The sequence below is a fragment of the Salvelinus alpinus genome, chromosome 18 (assembly GCF_045679555.1).
Source record: "Salvelinus alpinus chromosome 18, SLU_Salpinus.1, whole genome shotgun sequence".
Lineage (NCBI taxonomy): Eukaryota > Metazoa > Chordata > Actinopteri > Salmoniformes > Salmonidae > Salvelinus > Salvelinus alpinus.
Window position 1 is genome coordinate 4,834,639 of NC_092103.1, and position 12,518 is coordinate 4,847,156.

At 42.2% G+C, this 12,518-nt stretch overlaps 1 protein-coding gene across 1 annotated transcript; it reads right to left on the reverse strand.

The window, feature by feature from the left end:
* Positions 1 to 340: 340 nt before the first annotated feature.
* Positions 341 to 8,041, reverse strand: LOC139543568 (MAM domain-containing protein 2-like). Its single transcript, XM_071349763.1, has 14 exons — positions 7,793 to 8,041; positions 7,576 to 7,686; positions 6,046 to 6,341; positions 5,401 to 5,485; positions 4,861 to 4,998; positions 4,197 to 4,480; positions 3,955 to 4,048; positions 3,635 to 3,781; positions 3,121 to 3,386; positions 1,746 to 1,842; positions 1,488 to 1,643; positions 1,120 to 1,373; positions 868 to 952; positions 341 to 756 (listed from the first exon to the last, which is right to left on the reverse strand). The coding sequence occupies exons 1-14, from the start codon at positions 7,821 to 7,823 to the stop codon at positions 704 to 706; spliced, it is 2,097 nt and encodes a 698-aa protein (XP_071205864.1). The 5' UTR covers positions 7,824 to 8,041; the 3' UTR covers positions 341 to 703.
* Positions 8,042 to 12,518: the final 4,477 nt, after the last annotated feature.

The window sequence follows — 12,518 nt, forward strand, 5'->3', positions numbered from 1 at the left end:
ATGAAGACAAAGTCATAAGACAAAAGCATGCTTTGTTATTGCTGATCATGTTATGTTGCTACCATGTTGTTGTCATGTTGTGTTGCTACCATGCTGTGTTGTCATGTGTTGCTGCCTTGCTATGTTGTTTTATTAGGTCTCTCTTTATGTAGTGTTGTCTCTTTTGTCATGATGTGTGTTTTGTCCTATATTTATATTTTATTTAAAAAAAAAAGTTTATCCCAGCCCCTGTCCTTTTGCCTTTTGGTAGGCCATCATTGTAAATAAGAATGTATTCTTAACTGACCTGCCTAGTTAAATAAAACATTTAATAAATAAGATCAAGACAAGGACACACATGTTGAATAAGCATCCCTCTTTATTTCAGCATTAATCTAATGCATATTATTTTGAATACAACACAGCCTCTATTGCTGGGAAAATGTTGACTGACTACTACCAGTTTCTCTACAAAGAGCAAGTAGGGTCAGGTGTGACTGATAATTAAAAACGTGTACAGTGATATAATTTGATTGGCTGTAATGCGGAATCTCTTTTACTCAATTCGAGGCATTTTTTGTTTGACCTCAATATGTGCAAAACAATTCGGTGCTATTAGTACAGTGGCAAAATAAAAAATATGTTTGTGTACATTTTTGTCCGTATGTGCAACATAGTAGTGATGCATGCATCTTATTCAGCACTCTTCCTGTCCTCTGCTCCTTCACTCAATGTCATTTGAGTTTCCTGGGGAATGGGTCATTTTGACTTCAATATCTGTGGACAAAAAATAAAATTAGCCATGAGTTAAAGGATTGCACAAAGCTAAACAATTCAACACAATCCTTGTTTGTAGAGGTTGTATAACATTAATCGGGCAACAGATACCTGGGCATGGTCCACTTTCAAACACAATGTCATCGATGGCTATGTCACTCCTTATTGAGGAACCCCTGATGGCCTCAAAAACAACCTATAACAATAGGAGAAAAAGGACAACAAATGATGCTCAGTAAAAAAGTATTTAGCCTGAGCACATGTGAATAAGACTGGGTGCTTTAATTCTTCAAATCGTTGCCTGAATATATTGTTGTAATTTGGGGTTGGTGTGTAGAGGAGAATAAGTGTTTCACCACTTGCCTGATGCTGTTGGTCACTCTGGTATTCCACAGTTGCTTTCAGCCAGGTGATGCTCTGCTCTCCAGTGTGTTTCCATAGCAACACATCCTTTCCATCCTGTCTCAGATGGATGCTAAGCTCACCTGTGCCTGAGCCGTACATCTGGTAGAAGAAACGTAGGCACTGAGGACCACTGGACCCCCTCAGAGGACTGGAGAGTAACCGGGCATTCTGACCAGGCAGCATGTTAGACGCCTCAATGTGCATGTAGTACCCTAACAGAGTTTCACAGGGTCAAATTCCAACTATCACAGTATAACATGGAAACAGACTACAATGATGTCACAATTACTCCTTTTAAGGAATGTTATAGGGCATTGGATACTCACCGACTCCTGTGGTGTGATCCCCCTTCGGCCCGGTGTAGGAGGTAGGGGTAGGCCCTCTCACCAATACCCAGTCACCCTTATCACCCTCCTTGTCTTGAATATACCCACAGTGACCCATCTCAAAGTTACAGTGCCCAGGGACAGACAGGAGTAAACCTGCAGATGGACACCCAAAATGACTCTCAAGGGACAATGTGTTTATCTCAGAGACACTATAACTCCCAGAGATCCTGTGGGCATCAGTGAGGGTGAAGTTACCTGCTGTAAGATCACAGTCCCCGAGGCTCACACTGATGTCATCCAGAGCAACTGAACCACAGTCCCAGAAGTTTGTACATGTGCTGACAAACACCACCTGGACAGCAGGGGCAAAGTCTTCAACGACATACATTCTCAGAGGATATGTCTTCTGAAAAAATGTAACTGCTTAATGCTTTTCCAGACAGAGTTACACCTATTTAATTAACTGTGATAGGGTAATGTTTCGATTTTGAACAAATAATGCATGTTGTATCAGGGCAAAAGATTTTACAAAGAAAAACCAGTGAGGACAATCTCTGACTACTGACTTCGGCATCCTGTTTCATTTTATGTGAAACGTATTAAACCTTGTCATCTAACTGCTGCTGCTTACAAAGCTGGAGCCAAACCAAAGGACTGAGAATAAAAAAAATATGTCAAAGATATGAGCTATGTAAGGCTGAAGAAACTTCAAAGCCCCCAACACAACAGTTTCAGTTACATATAAAACATTATAGGCAGGGCATGCACAGGATATCAATTGTGACGAGGAATGAAAACAACTGACTAACTAAAGAGGGAATTAACCCTCTACTGGGGTTAATTAACCCTCTATGGCACATCATTGCCCTCAGGCATTATTTTGAAATTCATGACAATATGTGATATCATGTCTGCAAAAGTTCCAATGGGATGCAGAAGTTGGTATGATGTATGAATTGGGGCAGGGGCCTTCTTTCAGGAAGCAGAGCGATGTGAGTGCATGGTGTGAGCAATACATTTATTTCATTATTTTGCATGTTTAAATAGAGAGAACTTGACAATAAAAGAATATGTCCTTGTGTAGGGACCTCTAAATTAGCATATTTTATAGGTTTTGAACATATTTTGTTTTTATATATATTCAAAACATTTGCAACGTTGTGCAGTTAGGCTAATTTTCAGGGCAATATCATGCTCAATAAAATTATGTAAAATGATGGCCTTGGTCAATGTGTTTGCCAACATATCTATTGATATTCACAGGCAATGGACACAGGGACATTCTATCAGTGAAAGTAGCCTAATCGAAGAGTTAGAATCATACCATCTGATAGTGAGGGGGGGGGGGGGGGGGGGTAATGGACCCCAGAATCAGGTTAGAGAGGCAATGAAATGTAACTGTTCTGAAAATATCAGATTTTCCTTGGTGTTTTAGTACCCTTATGGCACAGCGTTGACCTGAGGCAACAAATACATTTCTGGGTGTGGGGGGGTAAACGTTTTTTTTAAATTCTTATTATTGATACATTATCAGAAAGCCTAAATCTTCCAAAAAATAAGATGGAATATATATATTTTTTTAAACCAAAATGTGTGCATTAGAGGGTTAATATATTTGAATACATTTTACCTTTGCAGCCTGTGGACTCTGGAAGGTGATGTCCGTTGCTATCCAGACACCTCTGGACTTGTCGTTCTGGGTCCATATCCTGTCCTGTGTGATTCCACTCTGACCCTGAAGGTAAACGGTGAGAGCCTGGTCTGTCTGTAGGAATCCACGGAGAGAGTAGTGGAACCTCAGACAGTACTTCATGTTGCCGGGCAGAGGAGGCCCGAGCAGCCGGCTAATATAGCCAGCACGTGGATTCAGCCGAGAGTGAGCTAGAAGAAAGGACCCTGTGGGGAGAGAAATAACTCTTATTATTGTCTTTGGCAGCTCTGTTTCCTGTCTATCGTTTTGCCATGGAACATTTTCACTTTGCACCAGGCACTGGTCTTTCTGACACTTGAAACGCTTCAGGTTTTTACCAAAGTCAAATTGAATGCATTGCAAATGGTCAACAGGAGCAGCTAGAGAAACAATCTCTTGTTTACTCATTGCGCTTCTCGTATCTTTGTGTGATCAACATTGTATAATTTCTGACCTGCCCCTGTTGTGTGGTCCCCAGTCCTGTAGATGTTGGGCTTGACTGACACTCTCTTCCATGGGGATCCTTCCATCTGATCCTGGGTGTAGTGGCAGAAACCCACCTCAAAGTCACAGTTGGCGATGGAGGGATCAAATGTTGGCTCTGTAGCACAGATGGGACACATTAGGACGCTGCAGCCCAATACTCTTTAACAAAATGCTTTTCTCCTCTTTTACCTTTCAACTCCATCCATATCAGTCATGAGAGTTAATGTAAAGTAAAATGTAAATCTACTGTGTGATGGAAACAGGAGGAGAGACACCAAACAGACCCACCTGTCTCTGCACTACAGAACTCAGGAGAGAAGGCAATATCATCGAGTGCCACGTGACCCCCTCTGGGGCTGTTGAAGGTGACTTCAAACACCACCTGTAGAGAACATACAATCACACTCATCGAACATCCGCAGATCAGGCCAACACATGAAGAAGTGAACATGCTGCTCACTGTACTCAGTATTCAATCAGAATGTAAATCCAATGTGCACTCCTTGTGAAAATATCTGCACCCCACTGACCTGCAGAGGGAACGGGGCCTTGATGTCCACCTGCACAGGTATCCACTCCAAGGTGGTAGCAGTCCAGTCATTAAGGTTCTGGTCCTCTGGGTCTGCTCTCCACAGCTCCTGGTACTGGCCTGCCTGGTCCCTGGTGTAGACGGAGAACAGGTTCCCTCGCTCCGCACCCCGCTGGTACTGGAAGCTCAGGCAGCCCGACATGGGCACCGTTGTCATAGCAGACACCAGTTTGGCTACCTCCTGGAATGTCTTGGCGTACACAGAATCCACATACATGTAGTGACCTGGGAGGGCAATGGCAGCTTTGATTTTCAACTTGAAGCCATTATGGATGATACCAACCAAATTTCCTAGATTCTGTTGTCAATTGTACTACCTCAAGCTACAATATTTTGGCATTCTGCTGCCATATGAAAAAAACCTAAATAGATTTTGTGAACTTAGCAGGAGGCCAGTTGAGTGTCCCCTGCTGAATGTACGAAATGCCGTTGTTCTGTTGAATGTTAATACTGTATTGAGTTATTTGTTTTGGTTCTTGTTCATTTTGGCTGTGTCATTTGCTTGTGGCCTGTGTTGAGCAGTGGTATATTCTTTTTGAGTGTTGAGCTGCGATATCTGCTATACATCTACTAGCATTTAAATGTGTGAGTTGCTAAGGCTTCACCTGCTCCGTTGTGCTGTGTGTGGATGGAAGGTATGTTGCTCTGAGTGTCCCGGGCAGCTCCTCCTCCCCTGTACCAGTTGACATTGGTGTTCCACTGGTTTCTGTAGCCACAAAGGTGGGACTCCTCGTAGTCACACTCTTGAGACAACAGGACAGTAAACCATTAATACAACACTTCACTGTGAGGAAGAGGACCGAGGGGCCTCTCTCATTACAACCTTCTTGTTATATTTTATTATAGTAAATAGAGCAAGTTAAACAGGCAGATGATAAAAGGAGTAAAAGAGGAAAGCACATACATTATATATCATTAACATTTCATATACACTAGATAAAATATAAATGTGACTATTGTAATGTTATTGTCACATAATGAACATGTTTTGTTGGATGAAAAGTGATAGGGAATGAGTCATTATGTTGTCATCGCGCACGCGTGTGTGTGTGCATTCATGCGTACCTGTGTGTAGTGCATGATATCAGTCACTTTCAAAGTCTTACAAATCTCGAGGGTATATGATATGGGTGTGACTCACTGACCTAAGCAGTATCCAGGGTTGATGCGTATCTCAAAGATGGCCACACTACTACCTTTGCTCTCACCAGGTCTGCCGTCAATGGCAATCTGATGGGAAACAGATGTTCAGTAATAGCCCTCAATCGGTAATGAATGAGGAGGGGATATGGAGGTATTGTACAGTATGTCTGTGCCCCATTATGTTGGGTGGAAATGTACGACATATAGACTATACCACCATAGGCTAATGGTACAGTTCCCAGCTCCCAGGTGAGTGTAGCTAAGGCAGGTCCCCCCAGGCAGGTTCAAGGTCAAGTGCATGGTTAGTTACTGTAATGCTCATGCCTGACTGCCTGTGTGCAGTGCATGTTTCTATCATGCTCCCTTATTTCTATCAAACCAGTCAGGTTGAGTGCAGCAGGAAGCACCTTTAAGATGTCACATGCAGTACATAGCAGCAGTTATCAGACCAGACCGGAGATTGAACAGCAGATACTGTACATGCATGTCATTTCATGTTTGGACTTATCAATGTTTATCTTTTGGGGGGCTCTTTAGAATATTTTCCAGGCCCCATTCCTCCACCTAAGTATGGCAGTGTTTATATTAGCCCATACATTTTAACAGTGTGTATGTGCCTCCCATGTTCCTGAGGGTGTGTTGTTTACCCTGTACGGCTCGGTGCTGTTCTGGAGGTCAATGCTGGAGATGAGCCAGCTGTCGGAGGCAGTCTGGGTGCTCCACAGGGCCTGGTCGAAGCTCTCGCCCTCTCTGCGCTGTTGCACCTGCAGAAAGCCCGACCCGGAAAGTTGGTACACCAGCCTCAGACAGCTCCAGTCCTCCTGCTCCATGGATGGGCCCAGCAGAACTGCCCTGCCCTCCCCCTCTGACCTCTCCTCTCCCTCTGACCTCTCTTCCTGCCCATCCTGGTCCTCTAGGCCTGGGTCCACTGAGATGAAAGACCCTGAGAACAGAGAAACAGTTTGAATAGAGGTTCTATGAAAAGAGCAAGAGAGGAAGAGAGTATAACAGGACCTCCATTGTCATTAGGCTTTTTTCAAAGGATGCCTAGGGTGACAGTGGCAGGGAAGGATGAATGAAAAAAGGAAGAGAGGAACCAGATGATGAAGAGGAAGGAGGGTGGACGGTCTGCCACAACAGGACACAAGTAATAGACAAAAACAGGAAGAGACACATTCTGCTTACAGTTTACATATAGTAGTCCCTGTCTTAAGGCAAACATAATGATTACATATAGTAGTCCCTGTCTTAAGGCAAACATAATGATTACATATAGTAGTCCCTGTCTTAAGGCAAACATAATGATTACATATAGTAGTCCCTGTCTTAAGGCAAACATAATGATTACATATAGTAGTCCCTGTCTTAAGGCAAACATAATGATTACATATAGTAGTCCCTGTCTTAAGGCAAACATAATGATTACATATAGTAGTCCCTGTCTTAAGGCAAACATAATGATTACATATAGTAGTCCCTGTCTTAAGGCAAACATAATGATTACATATAGTAGTCATAAAAAATCAAATCTGCATTCTAATGTGTCCTTTGATCATTCTGGGATATAATAGTACTACTAAGTACCAAATCTGAGAGCTGTGAATGCCTAAATCTGTTATTTCACTGTTTCCAGATGTGTGCTGGAAACGCAGTCCAGATGGTTCTCTCTCTCCCCACTTTCTCTCCATCAGAGCAACAACTGCATAAACCACATCAACAAGTACAACTAGTACAACTAGGTCTACTACAGACACTACTACAGACACTACTACAGGCACTACTACAGGCACTACTACAGACACTACTACAGGCACTACTACAGACACTACTACAGACACTACTACATGCACTACTACAGGCACTACTACAGACACTACTACAGGCACTACTACAGACACTACTACAGGCACTACTACAGACAGGAGAGAGGACAGTCTTCTCATGTTTTCAATAAGCAACAAGTTGCCATGTATTTCAAGCACTTTAAGGGGGATAACCCACAGGGCACATGCTGGTTGAATCAACGTATTTTCCATGTAATTTCAATAAAATTTAGTTGAACCAATGTGGAATAGACGTTGAATTGATGTCTGTGCGCAGTGGGAAGCTACTGTATTATAGGCACTTGTCAGTGTTATTAAAAGGGACAGTCTTCAACCTTTTTCAAAGTCTCCTACCATCTTTGTTGAGCGTCCAGCTTAAAAAGTTTGGGTCTGACGTGTATCCACAGGTGCTGGACTCAAAGCTACAGGAGCCTGGCAAGTGCTGGATCTGGGCTTGGACTGTGGCTGGGAGAAGAGAGAAGATGGATGAATCATACAGACACTAAAACAAGCACCACTGCATGTATAAAAACATGCACATATTCACTGTAGATTTGTTTTCTATACTCACCAAACAGGGTGAAGAGGTAGAATGGAAGCATTGCAGTCTTAAATTTAAAAAATCCAAAACCAGGAGACAAGCGGAAGTACCTTCAAACTGATGCACGAGCGATTGTGTGTCCCAACCAAAATCAAAGCCAGCCCGAGGTCCACACTGTCAGTATTTCTCTGTCTTGTCCTGTGTGTCTGTCTGACAATCAATATCAATCTCTCAAGCTCACAAACTGCCAGCACACTGTACAGTCTCAGATAAGAAGACTCTGTCCAGACAGCAGTGCCGTGAGGAGGAGGAGGGAAGGAGGGAGACTAGTAATAATCTGAACCAGACTCTTACAGAGCTCCAGAACTCTCTCTCACTTCCCTCACCTCAGATTCCCCAAGATTTTGTCTTAATTTACATTGTGGGAAGTAGCCTTTGAGGTATACTGCTTTTGTATTTATACTGAAAACAAATATAAATGCAACACTTTCAAAGATTTTACTTTTACAATTCATAGAAGCAAATCAATCAATTTAAATAAATTCATTAGGCCCTAATCTATCGATTTCACATGACTGGGCAGGGGCGCAGAAATGGGTGGGCCTGGGAGGTCATAGGCCCACCCACTTGGGAGCCAGGCCCAGCCAATAAAAATGTGTTTTTCCCCACAAGAGCGCTTTATTACAGACAGAAATACTCCTCAGCACCACCCCTCCCCCTCCTCAGATGATCCCACAGGCGAAGAAGCCGGATGTGGAGATCCTGAGCTGGCATGGTTACACGTGGTCTGTGGTTGTGAGGCCGATTGGATGTTCTGGCAAATTCTCTAAAACGATGTTGGAGGCGGCTTATTGTAGAGAGATGAACATTTAATTCTCTGGCAACAGCTCTGTTGGACATTCCTGCAGTCAGCATGCCAGTTGCATGTTCCCTCAAGATTTGAGACATATGTGGCATTGTGTTGTGTCAAAAATGCACATTTTAGTGTGGCCTTTTATTGTCCCAAGCAAAAGGTGCACCTGTGCAATGATCATGCTGTTTAATTAGCTTCTTGATATGCCACACCTGTCAGGTGGCTGGATTATCTTGGCAAAGGAGAAATGTAAACAAATTTGTGCACAACATTTTAGAGAAGTAAGCTTTTTGTGTGAATGGAACATTTCTTTTATTTCAGCTCATGAAACTTTACATGTTGCGTTTATATTTTTGTTCAGTATAATGGCAATTATTTTTATTTTCTATTTTAATTTGTCTCTTATAATGCTGGTCATCACTGCAATTGTATTGATGAATAACATAGCCTATCAACATCGGTGTGTTTACCCCAGGGTATTTCTTGACCAGTCAGTCCCCAAGTAACCTCGACACCAGCTGTTCTAGGCTGGGTTCTCCAGAATGTCAATCACTGGCTCTCAGTTCACAAGAATATTATGTTCAGTTATGGCTCGCAACTTGTCTACAGGAAACAAAATAATAATAATACAAAACACAAAACAATTTCAGCAAGTAAGACATGCTACCAATAAAAGCTGAAACTTTTGTAAGCTGCTATTCCTTTTGCCTGGCCGGTCTGTAATGCATGTTGTAGGTTTGTGTACATGTCCATGACATGCAAAAATGAACATCATGAACTAGCCCTTAATTCCTTGCTGTTAAAACACACACACACACACACACACACACACACACACACACACACACACACACACACACACACACACACACACACACACACACACACACACACACACACACACACACACACACACACACACATGGAAACTTTGTAGCTGAAAAAGTGGCCTGATTGGAAGGAATTATGTGTAAAAAGTATCAGAAGTAAATCACAAGAGGACAGCCAGCTTTAGAGTGGCTTTTATAAGAAGATGGTTCTCTTATATTTTGTAATTTTTTCAGAACTGAAGCAAATGAATGTCAGAGGGAGGTAAAAGTAAAGAGGATTGTGCAGAGAGGGTCTGATGCTAGTTATAAGACACATGTTATCCCACATTTGTTCTCCATATGTACTTTAACTGCCTGGTCTGTCTTTCCCTCTTTCATGAAGGTGCAGGGAAATGCTATGAGAGAAAAACAGATGGAGTCCATTCTGGGTGAAATATTACAGTATATACACTTGATTATGTGAAGGAGGGCCAGACTTGAGCAATCAATGCATTTCATTTGCTAAGAGAGAAGAGTGGGGTCATTTCTAGTGTAAGGCCAAGCATTGAGAGAACTGAACCAGCATGCTACACAGAAATCAATTTTTATGGAAACAACCACAATCGTCATGAAATGACAATCAACAGAAACAGTATAAATAACAGCATGCCATTTCTCAAGCACCTTGTAAATATTGGGACAATGGTATCATTAACACCCACGTGTGGTTTAAAAATATGACATCTGTAGCCTAGTTTGGGTTGACACAGTGCAGTTGTGTGTAAGCTGATACCCTGACGTGTTCTGTTCAGAATGTGGCAAGGTGCCAAGTCCTTCTGGGCCCCACCTATCCGCGGGGTCTGCCCAGCCCAGAGGGCCTCATCATGGGCCTAGATGGATAATAGCTAGTCCCCCCTTTCCCCCCTTTCAGAACAATCATCAACGACAGAATCCCAAAATCATTTGTCTCTCAACCAGAAATTACCAGTGTGAGTTTGTATGAACTCCCTGTTTTTGAACTGCACCAAAGATCATCTGAGTAATAATATTATTACTGTAATAATGCAAGAGATAGGACATTAACTTTGAATATATATTCAAATGTCACACATTGCTTATGGGAGTGGACTGTTATGGAAATAGTTTAAGCCATGCAGTATATGTTCTATTAACACAGGAGATTGATACCATGTGGTTGGTCAGCTCATATCAGAAGATTAAGAACAGTTCAGCTATTGGACAGTGCCACCTGCAGCCCAGCCCAGGCAATACTACACCATCCATCCCTTGCTTTCTTCAGTGTAGTTTAAGCCTGGAAGAAGGCTACTGCATGAACAGTTCTGGAGGTATTGCATGGGTTTTCCGTGACAACACTGTAATGAGCCTGATCAAACATTTCTGAATGATATTTTCAGAGATGGGTTTTAAACATGCTCTTAGCCAGTCATGTCAGTTAAGAACACATTTTTATTTACAATGACGGCCTACCCCGGCCAAATCCTAACCCAGACGACGCTGTACCAATTGTGCGCCTCCCTATGGGACTCCCAATCACAGCTGGTTGTGATACAGCCTGGGATCAAACCAGGGTCTGTAGTGACACCTCTAGCACTGAGAAGCAGTGCCTTAGACCGATGCGGCACTCGGGAGCCCAAGTTTCCATCTAACCATTCATGCAGATGAATTACCTGACACATGAAAAAAGTAATGACTGGGCTGAAAAACATGAAATGCCGACACACAATTTGTTCGTTTGACATGGTGGGATAATTTGGTGTCGGTAAAATGAACGATGTGAGAAATGATGGTGGAATTGCCTTTATGAGCAAATATTGATATAATAACCATCATATCGAAGTAAACTTGGAGTCACACGATGATATGTTGTGTGATGCTCCTCTCCAATAAATATTGAGGGTCTTCTGATGCTGTCTGGTCAAAAAGAGTATGATATTGTTGCCGCCCGTAGCATTGAATGCAAGGGAAGCCAGCAAGCATTTGGCCTCCCTTGAATTTGTTTTACAATTAAATAATAACCAATAAGCTGAGTGAGCTCACATTTCAATGGTCCTGGCACACCCCCCTAAAAAAGTGTCAAGGGAAGGCAGTTTGGATTTGGCTTCACACCAATCGCATCACATCAAAAGCTTAAATCCATTTACAGAAAAAAATATTATTGTTGCATCTCATTGTTTTTCTCCTCCAGTGGCTAGCTAGGTAGCTAAAATTGGCCCTTTCCTAAATTAGCCATGGATGGAGATAGCGATTTGGACTCGTGGTTTTACTTAATTCTCAGTACTGGCCAATGAATAGAATGGTGATTCTGATCCAACCATTATTTCATACATTGTGCCCCTTGCCTGAGAGGATGGAAGTTCAATATGTAGCTAGATGTAGAAGGCTAATGTTAACTTGCAGGCTCATCATTGCCCATTAAAGGAAGTTAGGCTAGTGATCAAGCATTTTAGCCAGGTAGCCTAGGTCAACAAAAACTAAAAGGGTGTGCTGTATGACAGAGTCATAGACCGTTTAGGCAACATGAAAGTGAGGAGGATGGCATTGGCGTTTCTCTACAAGTAGGGTGAGTCAGCAAGTTTTTCAGTGCGCACACATACACACACACAAAAATCAGTAGCATGGACAGCAATATCATATTTCGCTTATGTTGATTGAAGTAAATTGTTTTAGGTATATTTTAGTTGTCACTGTATTAGTCTAAGTATTGGTGATTTGATGAGGTTGAAATGTTAACATTTAAATGGTGCTAGCTGGAATAGTGGAGAAATCTCTTGTTTTCTTTGTGACTTGCGTAAACTCGTGATTCTAAATCACGTTTAGTAGTCTTGAAAATGACAGAAACATTAACTTGCTTGACCACGCTGTAGGCCATGTAACTGTTTGTAACATACAATATTCTTTGTGGACTTCACCAGACAGAGGTTGCTCTCTGGTTTTGTGATGAAACACAGATGTGGTTGAATTTATTCTGCTACTGTGTCTTCTTATTGTCTCGGCTTTAGGCCTAAATATTACGGTGTCAAGGCATATGAACTAACAGATTATAGAGCAGACAACGCAATGATCACAACACATA

Excerpts from the sequence above, each read along its gene's own strand:
- LOC139543568 (XM_071349763.1), bottom strand. The coding sequence starts at position 7,823 with ATGCTTCCATTCTACCTCTTCACCCTGTTTG. Across the intron at positions 4,999-5,400 it reads CAACCCTGGATACTGCTTAG|AGTGTGACTACGAGGAGTCC; the intron begins GTCAGTGAGTCA and ends TGTTGTCTCAAG. Across the intron at positions 757-867 it reads TGAAAGTGGACCATGCCCAG|ATATTGAAGTCAAAATGACC; the intron begins GTATCTGTTGCC and ends TTTTGTCCACAG.